Source organism: Nipponia nippon, unplaced genomic scaffold (assembly GCF_047370975.1).
Source record: "Nipponia nippon isolate SJK-2023a ecotype South Korea unplaced genomic scaffold, ASM4737097v1 scaffold_7, whole genome shotgun sequence".
Classification (NCBI taxonomy): Eukaryota; Metazoa; Chordata; class Aves; order Pelecaniformes; family Threskiornithidae; genus Nipponia; species Nipponia nippon.
Window position 1 is genome coordinate 11,734,811 of NW_028262391.1, and position 21,628 is coordinate 11,756,438.

Below are 21,628 nucleotides of genomic sequence, written 5' to 3' on the forward strand. Positions count from 1 at the left end.
CTTAGAAAAATCTTTAGAAATCATCCTTAAAGGACAGTCTTTGTAAAGCACCGCTCCCTAGAAATGCCTGGCTTCTGTGGAGCATGGCAGCTCTTGCAGAGCTCTCTGGTTTTTGCAGTAGTTTTGCATAAATCAGACTTTCCAGTTTCCCAGCTTGATGGACTTGGGGCTTTGTTGGGTTAATTTTGTCCGGTCAGTCCTGGAATTGGAGTTGTCCATACCAAAGCGGTAAGTTTTAAAGGCAGAAACCAACACCATATTTTACAGAGACAGTCCAGTTCTTAAAATTAGTTATTTATTCCAACAATATTAAAAGGAGACACGCCGCTTTCTCAGTCATTTTTCCATTCGTAGTATTTTGTTTTGTTTTTTTAAACCCATGAGCCTAATCCTTAACTTCTCTATGGAAAAGCTGGAAGAAAAAGATCACAGGGACGAAGAATCAGCCTTCTAGAGCATCCACTGCACTCCCTCACCTTTTGGAAAGGTTGCTGGGTTTGTTGTTGAGATTATTTTTTTAAAATACACTCTGAAAGTAAATTAATAAATAAAAATATCTCCAGGCCTTGGTATTAGCTTGTGAAGGAGACCCAGACAATGCACGGGAGGCTAGAAAGGAGCCAGTAAATTCTAAGGGTGTAGAACAGGAGAGGGGATTAAGCCTGGTGATTAAATTAGGCAACGCATGAATACATTCCAATGCGCAACATCACTCAAGCACTGGACAAAACATATGGCAACAATGGAAAGCGCTGCCCACGAGGTCACCTTTAATATGATTAGCCATGGACGCCTGAAAGGAGATCTCCCAAGTACCGGCGTGCTAACCCTCCTTTGTGCAGGGTGGAGAAGCACCCTCTGAAAGCCTTTGAGGCTCCGTGAACCCCGCACAAACGGCTGCTGTGTGTTAAGGGATGTGCCCAAGTCCATTGAAAGCAGGACAAAAAAAAAAAAAAAAAAACAAGCCTCAAGGCTGGGCGAGCGTGCTGAGAGCGGCTTTTGTTCCCCGCTGGCAGGGCACCGGCAGGAGCCGTCCCCAGGGTGTCCTGCCTGACAGCTGGGTCACCCCACGGGCTCCCCTGTTCCGCTTGGACTTTTCAACTCCACTCGCCTGCATTCACCGGCACGGCTTGCCTCTTTGAAGGGGGAGAAAGCGCCTCATCCATCACTGACACGAAGGGAGTTAATTCACTTCTTTACAACTGGAAAGGCTTTTGCTGTGAGCAGGAGGGAGTGCAGGAAGAGTAATGAAATCCAAAAGGGAGCCAAATGATGCTTTCCTCTGCTAGACGCCAGCGCTGGCAGCGCTTGCTGCTGGCACGGCCCGTGGTGGGTGAAAGGAGACTCTTTTGTGGTATGCCATTAGCTACTTCCAAGGCCTCAGTTCATGTTTACCACAGCCACTGTGTTACTTCACTTGGTATTTTTTTCCAGTCCTGTTGATCGTACTGCAGAACTGACCGAGTCCGTTTGGAAGCCTTGCTCACAGAAAGCAGAAACAAATTGCTTTTCGAAAGGACTATGTTTTTTTTTTCTTCCCTAAACCAAACCTCATGCTGCTTTCCATAAACCCAACCTAAGGCTGAAATCCCCACTTAAAGCTGAAAAGCAAAGGTCCCTGCTAGGCTTTGCCCACTCTGGTTATCGCCCAGCCGTGCCGCTCACCCCCGGCGTGCTGGCGATGCCACCAGCCCTGGGAGCGCCGAGCTATGCCGCCCGGACTGCACTAGAGGGCATCTCGCACCCCGGCATTTCTCTGCACCACGCAACGCTGCAGCCACGTCAAGTAAAACCCTGTTACAACAGCAGCCAGCAGGTTGTCTTGTCAACTGTAATGAGAAGAAACACTCGATGACATTAAAGATAATCTTGTGTGAGTCACTTTGCATGACTACCTTGCTATAATCAGGTGAGCCCTTCAGACTGCTGAACTCTACCCCAGAGGACCTTGGCATGCTCGGCCGAGCTCCTCGCAAGGTTTCTGCAGGCCTCTAGTATTTCAGATTCCAGGCAATGACTAATCAGGGACATGTGAGGGATGGGCCCAAAGGCAGACTTCTTCCACACACTTTGTATCTGTATGGCTGGGTGGGTAAAAGTCATGGAGACAACCCCAGAAGGAACTCGCTCTGAGTACACAGGTCCCAGCAGCTACAAAGGCTTAGTGACAAAGCAAAGAGAAACATGGCACAGGACCACTACCAGCTGAGCTCCTCCTATTGCCAGGAAAAGGAAAGGATCATCTCCTAAAGCCCTTTCCAGCTTTACATTTCCAGGATGCCATAAGTGCAGCTCAAGCCTTGACACAGCACATCCCAGGCAGCGCACTGTCACAGTTGACATTCAGCAAGCTGTGAAATGCCAGCCCTCTCATACCAAAGAGTCACCTTGAACCCTTCTCATAGACTCTCATGGGATCTGCCAAGACTGAAGATCAAGCCAGTTTCTAATGAGACAAGGTAGATCGGGCTGCTGCACACTAGTTCTAAAAACATTTGGGGCAGCAGCTCCATGAAGGAGGGTAATTTTTTTTTATTTTAGACAAACAAAAAAAACCCCCTCCCTAGACATAACTCCTTCAAAATGAAAATTAATAAGGGTTGGGAGAAATGCCTGTGGTGGCACCTATTTCTTGGCTGTTTAAGCTCTTTTCAGCAAGTCTTCCTCCTTTGAATTGTATTTTGCACCCATTGCTGTGCTACCACTGTTACGAAGGCTACTTGTAGCAAAATCACTGATCCTCAGCGCTGGGTCCGAAGCAAACCACAGACCTACCAAACAACAAGAGCAAGGATGAACCAGGCCTGCAACATACCAAGCCAAAGCTCTGCAAGCAACTCACCAACCCAAAGAAGTCGGTTGTAGAAGCCGCCTGCCTTTCAACAATTTTCCTGAAGGGATGAAGCCAGCATGATGTTACTTTGCCCAACTGCTTGGGGGTTAGGACAAGTCCTCTCTTTCCTGCAGTGCTCACCTGCAGATGGTAGCTATGAACTCAAAAGGAAGAAGGTCATCAGGTTCATCCTAAGGAGTAGCCACTTTCTCCCTACAAAGTGGGCACACAAGGGCAGGTTTAACACACCTCCATCTGCTGCATTTCTTCATCCCAAGAAGCATGTACATCATTTTGTTGGTCCTGGCATGTGGAGACCAACTGGCTTCTGTGCTGGACCCGACCTATGGTAACTCCATTTAGATGCCATATTTCTATCTGGCCTCTCTCAGTATTCATTGTCTGCTCTAGACTTTATCTTATAACTCCTGAGACACTGAGCAATAGCATTTCTCCAGCACAGAGAACATCAGAGCTCAGGTGAGAAGAGGACTGAACAAACACAAGAGCAAGATCACCCTGTGAGTGGGACGTTCATCCCATGGGGTTTTATACTGTTTTGCACTCTTTTAAGAAAAGATTCCTCTGTCTGCTGTCTCAGCTGGTTGCAACAGCACCATGTTCATGGTCTTCAAACTGATTTCAAGGAACCTGTACAAATGCTTCTTGAGAATTCGAAAAAGAGATGACCACACTGCACAAGGATGTCAAGGTTGGTCCCCTGCTTAAAGACTATTTGACAGCAGCACCCCATTATGGATCCATCAGTACACCTACCTCTTACTCCTACCTAAACATGAAAATCCAATAACTCCCCAGCTCATTTAACCATCTATATGTTGCCCACTGGATTATTTAAAAAAAAAATAACTAAAGAGCAAGGCAATGTGAGTACAGTATTAAAGACTATCAACCATCACTTTCAGTAATGTTTGAAAATAATAAAAAACAGAGAGCTGAAGTGAAAATTCAAAACCTCAAAGTAATTTCAACCATACATACATGAGAAGGGAAAAGTTTATACATGATGCAACAGAAAAAGTGACTCACTTTCCGAAATGCCAAAGCCTGGTTTAGTTCATTCTGTCTTCTATACCTGCTAAACACATCACTGACAGAGAAATCATTTAATAAATTGCATTTTTTTTTAAATCCCATTTTAGCTATTTAAGCATTTTATTTCCTAGTATTCTGGGTCAAGTTCTACTCTAACATGCTAATCGGAAGCAAAGCGCTAGCTCAATCAATGAGGTTTCTTCTCAGAAAAGAGAGTCTTGCAATTAAAACAGAGACCTTGAAACTGAGGTGAAACTGCAGCCTTAAAGCTAATGCAAAACCTCCTGTTGATTCACAGGACTGAGAATTTCTCAGTCAAAGGGCTGATCTCAGCATTGCCATGAGACACCCAATATGCTACAGCTCTGCAGTCCCCCAAGGTCAGCAGGATCAGAGGGATCAAACCCATGATGCGGCCAGTTTGCTTCAATTGTCAAGGAAGGCACAAATTAAATTTTGTTGTATTCAAGCTAGATTTTTTTTTTTTTAAAACAAACAATAGTGACTGGTTAGTTTGTATTTCTGTGACAGGAACAAGTTTTTCAAGTCCAGTTAAAGGAATTACCCACAAAAAACCCTTCACAATGATTTTGCATGGCTGGTTTCTCCCAGATGTCTGAAGTCTCTCAAACCACTCTAATCCAACAAATTCTTGAGGCTACTTTCTCACTGCCTCTTACTTAGTTTTCAAGCGACCATCGATTTAATGGTAGCCCATCACAGATGGGCAATGGACTGTAGCCAACTTGGTTGGTAACTAATTAGCACAAATGCAATATATGTGCTACCAGCCTAGATCCAAACTGGAGAATGCATTCCCTTCAGACGGCAAAGTTTAATACTCCTGTCAGGTTTTAAGACGTTGACAATGCAACAACTTGTGAATATGTACCTTTGGGGAGAGACTGGTATTTGTGTCTCAAGATGGGAGCAGGAAGCAACAGGGAATCGCAGCGTCTCCCACAACTGAACACAGCGTTGCACAAAGAAGGAGCACATTCAGGGAGCAGATCTTTCTCAAATCTCAAGCATGGACAAATCTCAGAAACAAAGTGCAATGTGGACCAACCACCTTATCTGGGATGTCATGCCTCACGCTCCCATTTTACGCAATTACGTATCCAGGGGAAATCCACACTCTGAATTATGCTCATATGCTTGAACAACTTCCTTATTACCATATGAAGATGCAGAGAAGGGCAAGATAAATGATCTAGACTACTAAAGACAGATTCAAAGCCACTTGCTTTCAAAACAAGACCAAGAGGTTGCTCAACAAAACATACTCCCAATGAATCACTGCAAACTTTAGCAGGGCATATAATTTCAGGAGATGTGGGCTTGGACTTGGAACATTTAAAGATAAACCCGAAAGTGGACTTCAGCAGGCACTGGCTTCCTCAGATGGGGCAAGATCAGCTCCGTCCTCAGCTCAGATGCTGGGGTCTTGGCTAAGACTCTTGTAGCCTCATTTCAGAAGGCTGTGGAAACCACAGGTGCTCTCTGAGCTTCTTTGTACTTCAGCATCTGTAAGCCATGGATGAGAAAAGATAAAACATCCCAGGACTCAGAAGGAATGACCATGCCCAGAGACACCTGATAAAATGAACTGTGGTCGTAGAAAGCAAGAATTTTTCCCCCGCTCTCACTTTAGAATTTCAATGAGAAATCACAGAACTGCAATGTCTGAATCTTTCATCCACTTCCAAACGTTGTCTTTTGTCATTATACAATTAGCCTTTCTTCCATTTACTGTTAGGTGAAACAGAACTGGCTCTGACAAAGAGCTGCTACATCTTCACCTATGGCAGACTGATCACATTTGAAGTTACATCACTCAACACGCAGTGACTCCGTCTAAAGAGAATGATGGATTAGCCATGCAGTCAGCTATAATTAATACTTGAAAAAAAACCTTGTCAAGTCTCTGTTCAAATACGTGATGAACGGAATCCGAAACAACAAGAGACTTTCTGATGACGTCTGTTCATCGCCAGGGAAGCAAAACACCATCAACTGGAGGGCAAGACCCTCAGAGCAAGGATTGTTTCCTCAGTAGAAAATGTAAAATAGGAGTTTCCTCCCAGCACTCACCCCACACGCACCTCTACACAAACACATGTTTTCCTGGGTTTTATCTGTCTTGCCATCAGAGACACTGAAGAACCAGTCTGTTTCTGCTTCACTGAGAACCAGTTTTTCCATCCTGATCCTCTTTCAATATAACCAGCAGAAGCCACTACTTTTCTCCCTACCAACCTCAAAAATACTCAGGTGGATCAAGCACTGAATTCTGTTCACCTTAGCTATCAGCTTCACGTTTGGGACACATCCCATCACACTAAGGCACCACTTGCCACATATGCCCTCTCTTTCCCCTAGAGATGCCATTCAGCACTGTCTGAGGTCCCTATGAGCAAGTGACCCCAGGCTGCCTGTCACATAAGCATGGGCAAGACCCATCTGTGTCCAGGTAGTCCAGGAAACCAAGAGATGTCTATTTCATGTGTGAATTTGGAGTACCTGCGAACACCTTCAACCCTACTTGCAGGTCAGCATGAGATGACCGCCAGGTCACCCCCCTTCTACAATGGCTGATCACCAACTGGATTCAATCGATAGACAAAGCCAAGCAATTTGGAAGGTATGATGAAGTACTGCCCACTGCAACTCCATCCTGTTCAAGCAAAAGAGACTTCTGTGGGATAGCAGCACTGTGGCTTGGTCCTGGCGCACGTAGGCAAACCTGAGAACTGAAAGGACTGCAAGGGAGACCACTTGTGAAACATGTCGATTGCTACTGCGTTGCAGAGACGTGCTGGCCACAGTTCAGCCCTTCATGCTGACGTTGCTTTTTTCTCTGCTCTGCACCATGAGAAGTACCTGCTGGGGAACTGGGATAAACAAACTTGACCTTAACTGGGCCAGCAATAAACAGCAGAAACAAAAAAGCACCAGTTGTTATTCAATAGCTGTCAGTAATAAACGTGAGAGGAAGAGAACGGTCAGCGTTGGCCTAAGGTGCTGGATTTGGCCTGGGAATCAGGAAAAGGCTATCCTGCCAGCTCTACCACTGACTCACCGCATGAACTCAGGCGACTGCTTCACCTCTTCATGCCATTCCCATCGCCTGGAAGGATGGAGCTGGCCTCCCCTCTGATACTTGCTCTGAGGCTGGCAGACAAAAGCAGCTATTGCTGTGACAGAGCGCATCTCAAAATCAAAGCATAAGACCCCATCTTTTTGGAGGAGTTTCTGAGCTTGCAGTTCTGTGGTAGATTTAATAAAACTCAAGGGTTAAGCTGTGTTTGTTTAGAAGAAAAACACTTGTACATGACCGGAAAACTTGAATATCTGAGCTAGTGGCTGGAATACTTACTCCAGGAAGAATAAAGTCATAACCCACTCTTGCATTACTGATGGTAAATTAATGCCAGAGCACCACTGTGTGGGGAGCTCCTTCCCGGCCGCGTTTGCCCAGACATCTGGCTGCGGTGGCTCCCAGCACGACGCTCTACAGCCGAGCCCTGCACTCCAGCATCTGACTCCCCCCTCCTGCTGGAGCCAGCTCGACCACTTCACCACCTGCTCCTGCTGGGACACAGCTGCTCAGCTCTAAAAAAATGATTGGGGAACGGCAGGATGTGTGCGAGGACATCAATCCTACTCACACCCCTGGGAGGACTTCATTAAAATCCCAGGGCAAAAGATTAGATTCTGAGGGCTTTCCACTCAAAATCCTAATTTAATCAAAATATTTTAAAACCTACCAGCAATGCAAACATCTCCATGCAAGCAGAGAGATGCTCAGCCAACACAGACCCCCTCCATAACACAATCCTGCAACGCCTCCTTCCTGCGCGCATCCTCGTGCGTGCGCAAACTGCCCGACCTGAGCTGTTAGCTGTTCCTGACGACAACGATGACATTTTGTATTTGCCTGCAAAGTACCATGTTCCCCTGTGGTACGGTTGGGAAGACATTTTGAAAATCATTCCTACTTCACTAACGCACCTTTGCAAATGCATTTCAATTACTCCTATGGGGAAGAGCAGTATCCCCCAGTAGAAAGCTGTGGCCTTGGATGCTCATTTTGACGTATTAACTGGGGCTATGCAAAAGACATAAAATCCCCAAAAGAAATTAATCTCCAAATAATCCAACATCCCCGCAGCTGCCTTATGTATCACACAGTATAAGCCACTGTCCATAATGATTGTATGGCACCTGCTGTCCCCATTCTGAGTATCAGTGATGTCTCTTTAACCAGACATCAAAGAGAAGGAGCAGACAATGGTGGAATTGTGATAGGAAGTGAATAGTGAAAGCTCCTTGTCAGTCTGCATTTCCATTTATCTTACACCACCATACGTACAGCCCACCCTGCCTCTGCTGTCACGTTCATGCACTATTGCTGTAACGGCCTCTTTCGGGAGGTATCACGGCAGTTTTCAGGATTTTATAAATGGGCCTTTTGGATTTTCTTTTGGGCCAAAGCAAGCGCCAAAGCCGGTACATACCTCAACCTACCCTGAGGGAACCAAATCTGAGATGAATTTGGTACCAGTGTTGCATCCTAGGTGATGAGCACCAGGACTTTCTCCTTGAGCCTGGCCAAAAACCCAACAAAGCAACGCTCCCTGGAGAGATGCAGCCAAGAGTCAGGGGTTGGAGCAAAGCCATTTACTCCTCCCCAGAAAGGTATGTGCACTGAGAGGGTACAGGGGTAGCACATACAGCAGCCATGGCTAGAAAACCGAAGCATCACACCAGGGAGTACTCAAGCCAGGATGGCCTTCCTGCCCCAACGGCATTTTAAGACATAAATTCAGGTCATGCAAGGCATGTGCTATAGGCACATTCAGTTAACTGAGGTCTATACAATATTATAGCCCTTTGCTGTCCCATCTAAACAGTTCTTCCAACCCAAAGTGCCTTCCATTCATGTACGAATATATTGTATTTTGCACATGATAACTGTTTAAGCAGGGTAGAAACATTTACTACTTCCACATAGCAGGAAGAGGAGAAGACCTGAATGCTCACTATACAGATAGGAGGCAGGAAATATGACAAAACAATTTCCCATAATTATTTCCAGCAGTCATTCATATTGGAAAATTTTAATGGTGATAGTAATTAATCTCTGACTCTTGAGATTTCCAATTAAACAGCATTAGCAGGAGCTACTGTCTAAAAATATGTGTTTCTGTCCTATCCCATTAGCCACAACGAAATACGAAATTTCCCAACATACAATGGCACATCCTGCACGTACAACGTCCTTCTTCCTCCTCATTTTCCATGTGTGGATGGCTTGAGTCAACTTCTCAGAGCTGTTTGCATCGAGTAGGCAGAGTCAATTCTGAGAGCTTCAAAAACTATACACAGCTGGTTAATATATCCAGTATGCCATGTACCTGGGTGGTTTGGAGCTGGTATTCTGCACACATTCGGGTGTTTGGAGTCTTTGTGCTTGTTTCCCTATGTTTTCTGCAGCAGCAACACTATTACTTCAGGAGTCCCACCAACCTTAATTAAACAAAGCTATTCTCAAAGATCCCTTATTTCCTTATCACCAGCAGCCACTGGACAGGACCGTAGGTAAGGTCTCCAGCATGGTGCAGAAGTACAACGATACAATTTTAACTATCTCCAAGTTATTCAAAACAATAGAGACCCACAGGGAAAAGCAACCCTTGCTCACACGATGAAATAGTGGCACAGCACACAGGCTGGGACCAAGCAGAAACGAGACCATTTCACTAGCAATTCAACCCTTAAATTTGCGTAACATTCTCATCTTTGCCATTTTAATCCTTTTTTTCTTCCCTTTTCGCACACACCTGCAAAGCTGACTGACTGTTGTGCAGAAAACAAGGAGAGAAGCTATTCTAGCAAACAATTCGATGCCATTAACTGGTCCAACGCAAACGCGCTTTGGGTTGTTCTCACAATGAACTTTGGTCAATGCCAACGTTTTGAGCACCCAGGTGTAAGTGCGCTGGCAAAGGCAGAATCACTGGCACAACAAAAGCCACCGCTCAGCTCACAGACAGTTGTCATAGAGACAGATCAGCATCCTGGGGTATTCTCATTTTAAATACGCACAGAAATCCTTTTTTAACCTGTCTTCTTGTAGGCATCTGTCCTCGTGACTCATTTATAAACTGTTGAGGCCAAAAAGAGAACCATTTATCAGCAGGTCTCCTCTAGGCAGGCTTGAGCTAAGGAGCTTTTCTGCAAACTTGATGGTTTTTGTTGAAAGCAAGTTTCTGTCTGAGTCTCTGGCTAGTGTTTCTAAAAGCTGTGGTTTGGGGAAGTGATCCAGCTTCGAAGTAACCTGGCCAGGAAAAAAAAGGAAAGTTGTGGGTTGTGCTCACTTTGGTTTTTAAACCAGGTCAGATCCCTGCTCCAATTTATAGTGCAAGTACACCAAGAGCTCTGAGAGGACAGCACAGGGGTGGCATTTCATGGTTCTGGGCAGGAAGGAGGTCCGGGGGGGGGGGGGAAGAAAATATTGTAAATATCTGAACACTTTTTCTCAAAGCCACAGTACAAGGCACTTCTTGCCTTTACATCTAAAAGCTGCAGCTTCAAATGAGAAGGAAAAGAAATACATTAATCTCTGTCTGTGTGGACAAAGTTTCATAAGCTCCTTAGCTGCTGAAGGTGCAAAGACTTTAAACCTCTAAAACTTAGTGCTCAGCTGCCTTCTGGAGCCAGGCAGCTGGCAGGCAGCACAGGAAACCATATTCTAGGTAAAAAGCCCCAGAAGGGGCCTACGGGGACAGCAAGAGCCCACCGAGTGACTTGTGTGGGTGTGAGCGACCAGTGTGGCTCTGGCTGCAAAGATGGTCCTCAGCCCCAAGGTCCAATGCAGCAGGATTCCCCTATAGCTGTCTGCAGAGGCATGAAAGGAACCAGGGGGAAAAAGAGTGTCAGGTATGTAGGTTGCCATGGCCAGGACTGAACTGAGGCAGGAATTCAAAATTACACAGCCCCAAAGAGACACATATACACTGACACCGAATCCACAAATCCTTAGCTTTCGAGACCATGTGCTACCTCTGTAATTTGTCTCAAGGTCTTCTGTGTGACCCAAATATGTAATTCCCAAGTTATTAAAAAATATATATATATTCTTCATCTGTTGAGCTACAGAGATTCCTGCTTCTAAAATTACTGCTAAAAGATAAAATCACGGGCAAGCAGATGCTGCTCTCACACTAGGTCATAAAAATTCAGCAGCGCCATTAACAGGAAACATTCCCCCCACCACGGCCCGGCCAGCCTGACGCTGCTGCATCTTACGGGAGCCATCCTGTGTCGGGCGCACGGGGTTCCCTGGCCAACCAGCATTTCTGCTGTTATAAAGATACACCCATGAATGGCTTCATTTGAGAGATGTTCTTAGTTTTGGAGAATAAATCCCAAATTATACAGATGCTATGGGGGAGATTGACATCATTCCAAAGGGGAAACTGAGGCCAACAGGGAGACCACCAGCCCAAGGCCACCACGGCCAGTGGCAAAGCAGGACAGGAGACTCTTCCCCCAGCGATTTTCTTAATACCAACAGGAAGCACCAGAGCACGTCACACTGAAAAATGGCAGGGTGGAAGTGAGCAGAAACAGTCATCGCTGTTCCATCAGGAGTGACCCCAAGGTAGAAACTCTCAAACATAATGCAATGTATAGGAAGAGGGCTTACATCCCTTGGAAAAAAAAGCACAGGAGTCATCCATGCCCAGCCACCCCCTCCCTTAAGACTGTGGGATGATCATTTCCTTCGCTCACATATTTATTTGGAATCCGATAATTCATTGCCCCTAGTTTCCTGCTGGAGTTTGCCTTCCATTGTTCAGGATTTACATTACTCAACAGGAAATCAGTGAGAGGTCCAGCGATTAGAAAGGTGTGTTTCCCATTCGGACCCACCCTTGCTTGCTCGCTCGGGGCTGAAAGTCAGACCCAGCGCACAACTGCGTCCATGGGAACACAGGGAAGTGAGGGAGCAAAGGCAGAGGGACTCATCTCCTTCTATTAAAAACTACAGATTGCTTCGTCCGGCCACATGCCGCTGGCCATGTCCACACACCCGTCCCTCACATACGGATCGTACTCGAGCCTTACAGTAACCGCCTTCTCCATGCGCTGTGGATGGTGTAATTTATCAAAACGCAACTACCAAGGCAGTACTTGAAAAGAGTAAGTGTGGTGAAAGTGTCCCTTGAACTAAAATACACTTCCTTCTCCAAGACCATCACTTTTCACTCTTGCCAGGGGAGAGAGATTCTGCGCAGCATAAAGTGCCACTTGTGAGATATAATTCAGTTTATCACGTTGGTTAGGAACTAGGCTGAGTAGGAATCAGCCCTCTCTGGTGCCCTTAGCAGTGGCTTTTAACCCTGATCTCACAAATGATGCTGCAATACGTTCTCTTTAACGGCTCCTCTCTAACAGCACAGAGCAAAACAAAACACCGCTAATCTTTTACGGGGTATCACTGGAACAGGATGCTTCCCGGGCCAAATCCTCCTGTTGAAAATGTCACAGCTGTTGTAAAACATACCCTCCCTGAGGTTAGTTTGATAACAGGTACTCACTCAGGCACATACGGTGACCGCTCAGCACTACACCATAAGTGTGACTTGTGTAACGCAGCTGGTGACCTTTCTGGGCCACATCTCTCAGTCACTGTGGACTGTTGTTCCAACCCAGACATCTCCAAGGCTTCCCAGTTAGCCCATCAAGTGCAAAGGTTGGGGGTTTTTATGTTTCTCTACCATTCAGAGTGTGCTTAGGAACAAAAGCCCAGCTTATTAGCCATTGTACAATAAACCTCAGAGGGAAGCCTCCGTTCCAAAAGAGGTTTAAGCAAACTCTGCAGGACTTCAAAGTGGGAGTCTAATTTCCAAAAATTATTTGAATACGATTTTAAGAATGATTATTTCTGTTGAGCAAGGAGGGACCTTGAGGAAATGCCCTTGCTCCACGCTCACTTATGGGTGCCTAACCAGTCCTCTAAGTCCCCCTACAACAGGTGTAGGCAAGACAGCCTTAGACACCACAGTTTCTACACCACAAAGTTTATCCTAAAGTATAACCCCAATCTCCTTTACTGAAATTCAAGGTAGAGATGTCTCATCCTGTTCATCTTAGACATGGGGAATAGAACATTGCCTCCTCTTCACAGCTTTGCCAGAGTAAGTCACGTGCTCTGTCGGGGAAGGTCACAGTTTACAGACACTCGTTGCTCTTTTGCTCTGCAACGATTTCTCTAAAATTAGGCTTTCCTGCAAGTGGAGACAACATCACAACGTCGATTAAAATGGAAGGGTTACAACATACTTCTTACATACAATAGTCCTGTTTACACATCTCAGTACGCTAGCTTCTTTCTCAGCAATACCCTTATGTTGACTCATGCTCATTTTGCAAAATGAAACAATGGAGCTTCCTTATATTAAGAGATTATTTTGTCTCCTGCTCAGGAAGGTCACTGGCTTCTATCAATTACTGGAACCTCCTATCCACAAAAACTGTCAGAAGCCACCTCAGAACAGCTGAATCTCAAATGCAAAAGTATTTTTGCTGTGATAGTCTAAAATATCTGGATCTACTTGTAAAATAGAAATGACACATACCACAGCTGATACAAGATTATTTAAATCACCCAGACAGAAAACCTCCTCACTAGCATTTCTTTCTCTGAAACACACCCAACACTTAAAACTATTAGCTTAGATAACATTTGGTCATTTTCCCTGCCCAGAGAACTGCTATGAAAGCTGTGGAAAACGTGAGTATTGCAGGCACAGAAATAAATGTGGAGGATGAACCTTTCCCAGTGAAATGTGCACTAAGGATATCTGAACCGCTTGATAATGAATGACACCGTCGTGATTTGTTTCACTGTGTAAGTTACTTACCCACTCCACCAGGGTTTTAGGATTTTGAAAAATGTTGGAAGATGGATCACTGACTCCTTAAAAACCAGCAACTTTTTTCTTTTGATCCTACTTTACTTAGTGCTTTTGGTATATAATTTGATGCTGCTTTTAAGACGACATTGGCACACAAACCTGCCTTTCTATTCCAGCCTGACTTTCCCCTTCAAGTTTTCAGACTTATCAGGAGATCCTCAGGGAGTACAACATGAAATTGCTTCACTGGAGTGGCAGCCCCTTACGGGGGCTGGATTTACTCACCTGGTCTAAGCGCAGAGCACCATCGATGAAGCGCTGTTTGCGGAGGTGCTGGGCGATTCGATGCAGGTTCAGCACAGCTTGCTGGATCTCAGCTATTGAATGTTGAGGGGAGACAGGGGGAAGTTCTTCAGGGGAGAACACCTTCCCGGGGCTTTCAATCATACTCTGTGCATGGTCGTAGCTTAGCTTCACGCAGGAGCAGATGACCGTCCGCCCAAACCATTCATCAAGGATCTGCAAAATAGGAAAGTGTAAATAGATCTGAGGACTTATTCTTCCAGTGCATAAAAGCTTGGGAAGTTGTACAAACATCAGAAGGAATGGCACCAGACCTCATCACTGACTGTGAACTCCAAATGAAGATCTTCTCATGCTGAGGCCACCAGAAGGCCTTTTGCCCATATAGATTCACTAGTGTCTAATGAAGTGTATATGCATAATAAAGTCTTTCCATCACATAGGAACTGCTTGGACCTCCCTCCTCTACCTGATGTCCCTCTTTCATGGAGCTCATAAGAGCTACAGCCCAGCTGGGAGCTGAAATCAGTCAGTTGACTCAAAGGTTACTGGGTGCAGGGGTGGCAACAGGCAGATACACACATTGCATTCCACCTCTTCAATTAATATGCAGCCAGCAGGGCACCAGAGGCTGGCCCTAAACCACTCCGTTTTCAGGAGTACTACAGGGACCCCAATCTCTGACTAGCACTTGTGAAAGTGCCTGAGTAAGACTTTGGTAGGTCTGGAAGAGAGATGGCCAGTCACTGATCCCTTGGTTCTCTGATCATGCGTATGGTTCGAAACCCAAACTCAAGCCAGGAACCTTTCTGAGCTTCCAAACTATGTTGGAATCTAGAGGAAAATAATCTATAAATCACCTATAAAATTCTTTTCTTTTAAACCAGAAGCTACTCCCATTTTAAACTCTGTAACAGAATACTGATGTAGAAGTAGCAATTCAGAACTATGTCTTAAAGTAGAAAGGAAAACCTATTTTCAGCTGAGATATGTAAGAGACTCCAAAAGCTCATCAAGCCAGTGAGAAAGTGCAGAGGGACAAAGGGCAGAAGGCTCTTCAGAAAAGTCAAGAGCATTGGCATGAGGGCTCTGCAGATGGATGCAGTCTATGATAAACCACTCAAAACACAATTCTGCAAGTGATGGTGTCCGGGGAGAACAGCCAGCTCTCTCTATGACAGACTCATCAAGGACATTGCTTCAGAAAGGCAAACCCTCTCTTAACAGGAAAGGATTGATCCCCAAAGCACCTTTGCTGCCTCCCTCCCTTGTGCCCCACAGAACATATGTGCAGTATAACTCAGCAGCTCAGAGCTTTTTAAGCTCATTTCTAATTAAAAAGTGTTCTAATAGCAGAGATGCAGCAAGTGATGTCTTGCAATGTAAGGTGCTCTCACCCTTGGCTCACGGTTATTCTGTGTGTGCCCCTTTCTCTATGCCAAGGAGAAAGAAAGGAAGAGAAAGTCACAAAGCTGGGCAGAGACGCTGCGTCAGGGCTCGCAGCACCTGCTCTGCGCTCTGCTGCATCCTGTTAAAAGTGGTTCAGCTTCTTGTGGTGATGGGGGGATCCATATCTGGCAGGTCAGCAACATCTGATGAAATCTGCGGGACCCAAGAAACCTCCTGATATTAAGCAAGCATGATCTCTGGTGTGGAAGAGGCTGCACTGCTCTTTAAATGATCCACTTCCAGCAAGACCATTAGCTGGTTGGCAATAGAGATACCTCAAACTTCAGTAACACATGGATTGTACTCAGGCAGCAAAAAGGCGGTGTTCTTGTTGAGATGATCCGGGAGCAAGGCTGAGCAGCCTTCATTTAAGTTGAGCACTTCAGCAGACCCTCCAGTTGTAACAGGCAGCTCTTTCAACTTGCTATTCAAACGTTTTCAGGCACTACTTCTATTTCCCTGCTTGTTCCTCCATCTCCAGCTATTAATTTCTGCATCAAAAGTTGTTACCAATTCTGGCCCTCACTGTTATATTATCCCACACTAAATATTTTGTGTTTGGAAAGCACTCTCATTTTGCTTTATAAAATAGGTGAGTCAATTCCATCATATACCTGTGTGTTGAAAAGGGTTAAGGACTGGGCACAAACCAGAAGGGTAATTCTGAGGAGAAGCACTTTCCCCGGTCCCCAGGTTACCGCTGAAAGCCAGCTCTGAGGCTACACGGTGCTTTCTGCCACTGGCTTCCAAGAGCTCTCTTTGTCCCTTGCAGGAGGCAACAGACCGGATTTCCACTTTGCTGTCTGAACTTGAAGCTTTCAACAAAATCTCATTTTTCTGCTTGCTTAGAAGAGGCCAAATATTTCAGAGCTCCGCTCACTTCCTTGTAAGATGAGAGATGCAGTGTATTGGGCCCCCAGAATATAACTACAACGTCAAATCTCAGGCAGCCTACATTCAGGGCAAAGCATCAGGACAAGCGACCCATTACTAGCAGATATTAAACTTCTTCTAGTTCTCTGTTTCCTCAATTCCTTTTTCTGTTCTTGGTCTCTTAAAGGCAACCAAGCAGCATGATGCAGAGTGCCCAATTTCCATCCCTGAAATGGCTCTAACAGGTGTAAACTGGACAGTGGCAACCCTGAGAGATTTTTTATTAACGTACCCAATAAACACCTTCTCACCAAGATTGCCTGGATGCATTAAACATATGTCACGTAGGCAAGGAATGGAATTTGGATGCATCTTGCCCTGTGCAGTCCAGTAATCCCTGTGTGTAGTGAGCAGAGCTGCCAGACTCAGCCTTGCTGCGGCAGGCTAACAACTCTACCCACCGTCCAAGTAGTATTTCCTGGAAATGCCCTCCGTCTCTGCCTTCAGCGGCCATCCAAGCAGACTTTGGGTAACCACAGCCTTGTGTCCCTGGTTTGGAAACCCTGCCGGAGGAATGGACAAGCTCTGCCTCTGCAGGGAAAGCCGCACAAGGCTGGCTGGCCCAGCGGCTGATGGATGGGCTAAGCAGTGCAGAGGAGGAACATTTGGGGGTTGTGAGCTGGGACTTGGAGATTATAACGAGTAGCCCACAAGACTGGTCTGCAAGGTCTCCCCCATCACAGCAAACCTGGTGCATCCAGACCCCAGACAGAATACCAGTATCTGAGACATTTCTAGGGTTACATCAAGGCTTCCCTCAGCTCTGGTTGTTTTTGAGAAAAAGCTGTAGCCCCCAGCACATCATGTGATGGCAGTCAGTGTGGCTCAGCTGAAACCCTCCCATTAGCACAGTCCCTGGTGGTACGGGTCTCTTTGAGGGCGTGACATAGCTGTGCAGGACACCGAGGACTTTCTCCACGCAAGGCAGTGTCCATAGCACGTTCTGGCTGATGACAACAGTTTTGAGCCTGGAAGACACATTGTTTGTACAGGTTGTTTCAAACTGAAGCAATTTCTCTTCCTCACTAGTAGAAGGAATCAGCAGCACCGTGCTTCAAACATCAGCAGGCAATAACTTAAAAAGGAGAGTTGCATCGTTTGTTTTCAAATATCTTTCTGTTGACTGCATCCGAACAAGAACGTGCTACGTTGTTCCTATAAACGCCCAGCTCTGCTTCTGAAGAACAGCACAGATGCAACAATATGGTTAACGCCTCTGCCCTTGGAAAGTCATCTCAGATACATCATGTCACACTATCCCACTGGAGTCCATGGAGCTATGTGGAGTGCTGCTCAAGCAGTATTTTGTTACACTCATGGAAAACTAAAAGAGAAAAACTTCAGAACCCAAAAGCAACAGAAACAAGAAAGTGCTTGTCTCCCAGAAAGGGCTGATCCTGGCATTATTTTTCTAAAAGAAACAAGAATTAAAAACCCTAACAACTTATCAACTGTCACATTCAAGTGAGGAATCTGCATGGCTTTTCCTTGGGAGATGCATTAGCTCCAGACTTATTTGCTTTGGAGCAGTAACAGCGGGAGCTCAGAGCAGCTCTCACCTCTAGTAGGGCTGTTGGGCTTTGCTTTGCAAGCTCAAGGTTACAATCCTGCTGTGCATGTGTGGTGCAACGAAGTGCTCTTCGGCCTCATCCGTCCCTCACTGAGGAATGTCCTGCCCTCAATGTCAGTGTTCTCATGGCTCTCCACCACCAGCTGAAGTTCAAAGGCCGTGTTGGGGCCTTTGACTCACCTCCCTTTCACCCAGCAGAGCCTGGGAGAGCATGTGATCCTGTTTAGACTGAGGTGAGGCTATAGTAACACCTAGATATACAGGGGAGACATTCTGTCCCAACTCACAGATAAGCTCTTACAAGAATGCCCTGCTGGGCAAAAGCCCTACAACCACTTTTCCTCTTGGAAGGAGTAAATTCTTCTCCAGCTTTCACCTAATATTCAAATCAAGTGACCTCAATTAAGACTGCAGTCCTGACAGGCCTCCTAGGAGAAACCAGTTTGCTGAGATGGCTGTAGGCAGTCTGCTTTCCAAGGGGCAGCGTGGTCATGGCCCGGACCACTGCTCCTGCAGAGATCAGCTCCCTGAGCAGGCGAGGCAGATGCTGCAGCTCCTCTATTTTCTCACTGGCCAGACAGAGTTGGTCTGAACACTGTTTGAAAAGCAAATAATGTATATATTGCAGGGGACAAGAGACAAGATTTAATTAAAAGCTTATTTTAATTAAGACTTGACTATTAGCTGTTCAAAGGCCACTCAGAGTCAATAAAAGGCCTACCAAGTAGCTACTATTAGAAGGTCCCATGAGTAATCATGCTGTCGCTATAGGAAGTGGAACGCTTTTCACAGCGAAAAAATAAAACCCATCTCAGTGCCAGAGTAGCAGATAGAGGACTGCAACTATATTTTGCTAAAGCACAAAAGAAGATTCAGTATCCTTTAGAGCAGCATGGACAATAATAAGGAAGTAAAGTTAATCTTTGTGAAAAATTACCAAATGGGCACAAGAAATACTCTCCACAGAGAGTTGTGCATGAGCACAACACTGGTTAAAAAAAAAATGAATCGGAGTACACAGCGTGTACTTGGCGTAGATTGGAGAGTCCTCTGGTAGCGGCAGTCTTTAGCCCTCCTCGATTAGCGAGGGGACCCTGTGATCACCAAAGAGGAGATTGTTAGGGTTACCAAGTGCGTGGGAGAGGAACAGGAAGAGAAATGAAGACCTGGGGAGAGCTGGCAGGCAGCTGAAGGCAGCTCGCTGCACTGACAGACAGGCTCCACAACTGCTCCCTGAGAGGATGGAGCTGTGCCTTTGCTGAAGAGCTATCGTGCTTTATTTGGATCGATGTAATTTGCAGCTCTGAAGAAGAATGAAATAGTCTGTTTACCAGAGAGGCCACAGAGGGATACTGCCCTCATCCACTGCATTGCACAACTGCCTATAAGCACAAGGCAGGTTTGGGGTAGGGGGGGAACATCTCGTCGCCCCAGAGCACTAGCTGTGAGCTGCTGCTGGAGGTAAGACATTAAATGGATGGGTCACCTGGCAAGGAGCAGGAAATGCTCTGTTCCCGAGATTCATACAAATATTCTTCCTTTCCGCATCATGTTGTGAGATTATTCCAGTTGGAAGTTCCACAGTATCTCATAGGTAAAACAAGATACAGGGACAGTCCTACATCCTCCAGCATTGTTCACCAATAAGTCCTTTGCTATCCACCTGGATGCTAAGGGATGGCATTTTTACCACTCTGTTTGCAAGAGTAGGGCCTGGCCACGAGGGAGGACTGATTAGCAGGATGACTGCCCCCACTACTCGAGGTACCTTGCCTTCTGGAGTCATCTTCCACATCACAGAGAACGTCAGCCTGTCTCGCATGGTATTGAGACTGCATAACTCCTCACAGAGCAGCTTGGGAAGCATCGGGATCACCTGGAAGAGAAGAGGAGAGCGCCTTGGTGAGATATGGGCTTTTAGTAGATACCTGTCTGTGGCCAAGCTTCCCTGATGAGTTAGTAAAAGAGAGCGTCAACAATGCACAAAAGGAGAAAATGCATTAAACCTTCAGGATCCCATTCTTTGTGGCAGGAGTGGCTACGTCACAGCTCTGGGACGCATCACCCATGCCAGAGCTACATGACATGGCGAACAGCATGCCGACACGGAATAAGTAACCCAAATCCTCTGAAAGGAGAGGACGTCGGGCACTGCTGAGGCCCCCAACACTCACATCAGCCCCGGCCCTCAATGAGACCAGAGGGAGCAGTCAGTCTCCCACCTGCGAATCGCTCCCGCGGCTCCCCTCTGAGGTATGGATTAAGCACCCTGGAGCATCCTGCATCCTCAGTTATGTGAACACTTCGCTCTGCAGCTTTTAAAGTCATGATGTTTGCTTTGTTTTCCACTTCTTTCCCACTACCATTGTGACACTGGGAAGAATGAGGAAGACTCAGCACATCAAGAAACTTGATGTTGAAGAAACACAGTTCAGGCAGTCAGGAACTGAAGAGCTTGGACTTGGGAACTGTGTTTCTTGCTTTGCCGCTGAAGACTGTGTAACCAGGCAAGTAATGCAAGTCTGCTCCCTGCAAAGCATAAATGAAACTTCTCCCAGCCATCACAGGGTGGTCATGGCTTTACTAAAGATTGAGCCATGCTTTGCAGCACAGACAGGAAGATGTAGATGTTGGTGAGATAAACAAAAGCACCTGTGCTATGACTATTGAACATGGTGTTTGCAAACAGAGGGAGAACAATTCTTATTTTACTAAACTCTGTTTGAACAAAAGGTCAGCCAACAGAAACTTCTGGCAGGGATTTTTTAACCTGCGTCCTAATTCCTTACAACTAATCAATATTTCTGCTTCTGAACACTGAATTACCAAACCATGAATTACTCAACTGACTACAGCAACAAAGCAAAAGTTTTGGAGCATATTCACACTAGAGTAAACCTGAGCAGCTCCAAGTGTTTCTACCATCCCTGAGTTATTTCCCAGGTGAAGTCTGCAGTAAAGATAATATTTAGGAGCTGTTTAATGAAGTAAACCTAATTATCAGAGTTTCACATTCTTATTTCCCTTCTCATTATTTACCTTTGTGAAGAAGCCCTAACTGCCCTCAGAGAAGAACCACGTTATTCCTCTTGTTTATTTTGAGTGGCAATGTGGGCTGGTGCATTCCAGAAAAACAGAGAGAAATGCTCTACTTCGTTGCCATAAAATATTTTAGCTATTTAATTTAGTTTCCCTTTTGATTGCTCCACGTGCCACCCTGTAAATATAGGACCAGCAGCAAGCCAACTGGCATGCAAGCCCCAGCTCTTCCAAACTCTGTGACACCGATTTGGTGATTTCAGAGAGAACTTTTTCTACCTGGATGCCAGGGGAACAACTGTTCTTCAAAACAGTAAGGAAAAAAAAACAGTCTCAGACGTCCATTTTCTCCCCAAGTGCACACACTTTGTATTTACCTTTTGCTTTGAAGGAAAGACTCTTAAAATATTTAATCACATTTGTGGTTTGGCACCAGACGATGGCTATAAATCCATTCTAATTGCAGTGCATATTAATGCCAAAAGGTTAACTGTATGGTCTGTGACTGTCAAGGAG

At 45.7% G+C, this 21,628-nt stretch overlaps 1 protein-coding gene across 4 annotated transcripts in view; it reads right to left on the minus strand.

Annotated features, from left to right (window-relative positions):
- Positions 1-21,628, minus strand: part of DIS3L2 (DIS3 like 3'-5' exoribonuclease 2) — a 203,712-nt gene that overhangs the window by 52,174 nt on the left and 129,910 nt on the right. For all 4 annotated transcript variants that reach the window (XM_087740589.1, XM_087740590.1, XM_087740588.1 and 1 more), the window contains exons 13-14: positions 19,842-19,949; positions 14,104-14,337 (exon numbers count right to left, since the gene is read on the minus strand). In XM_087740589.1, coding sequence (XP_087596715.1) covers positions 14,104-14,337; positions 19,842-19,949 — 342 coding nt within the window. The remainder of the gene's footprint in view (positions 1-14,103; positions 14,338-19,841; positions 19,950-21,628) is intronic.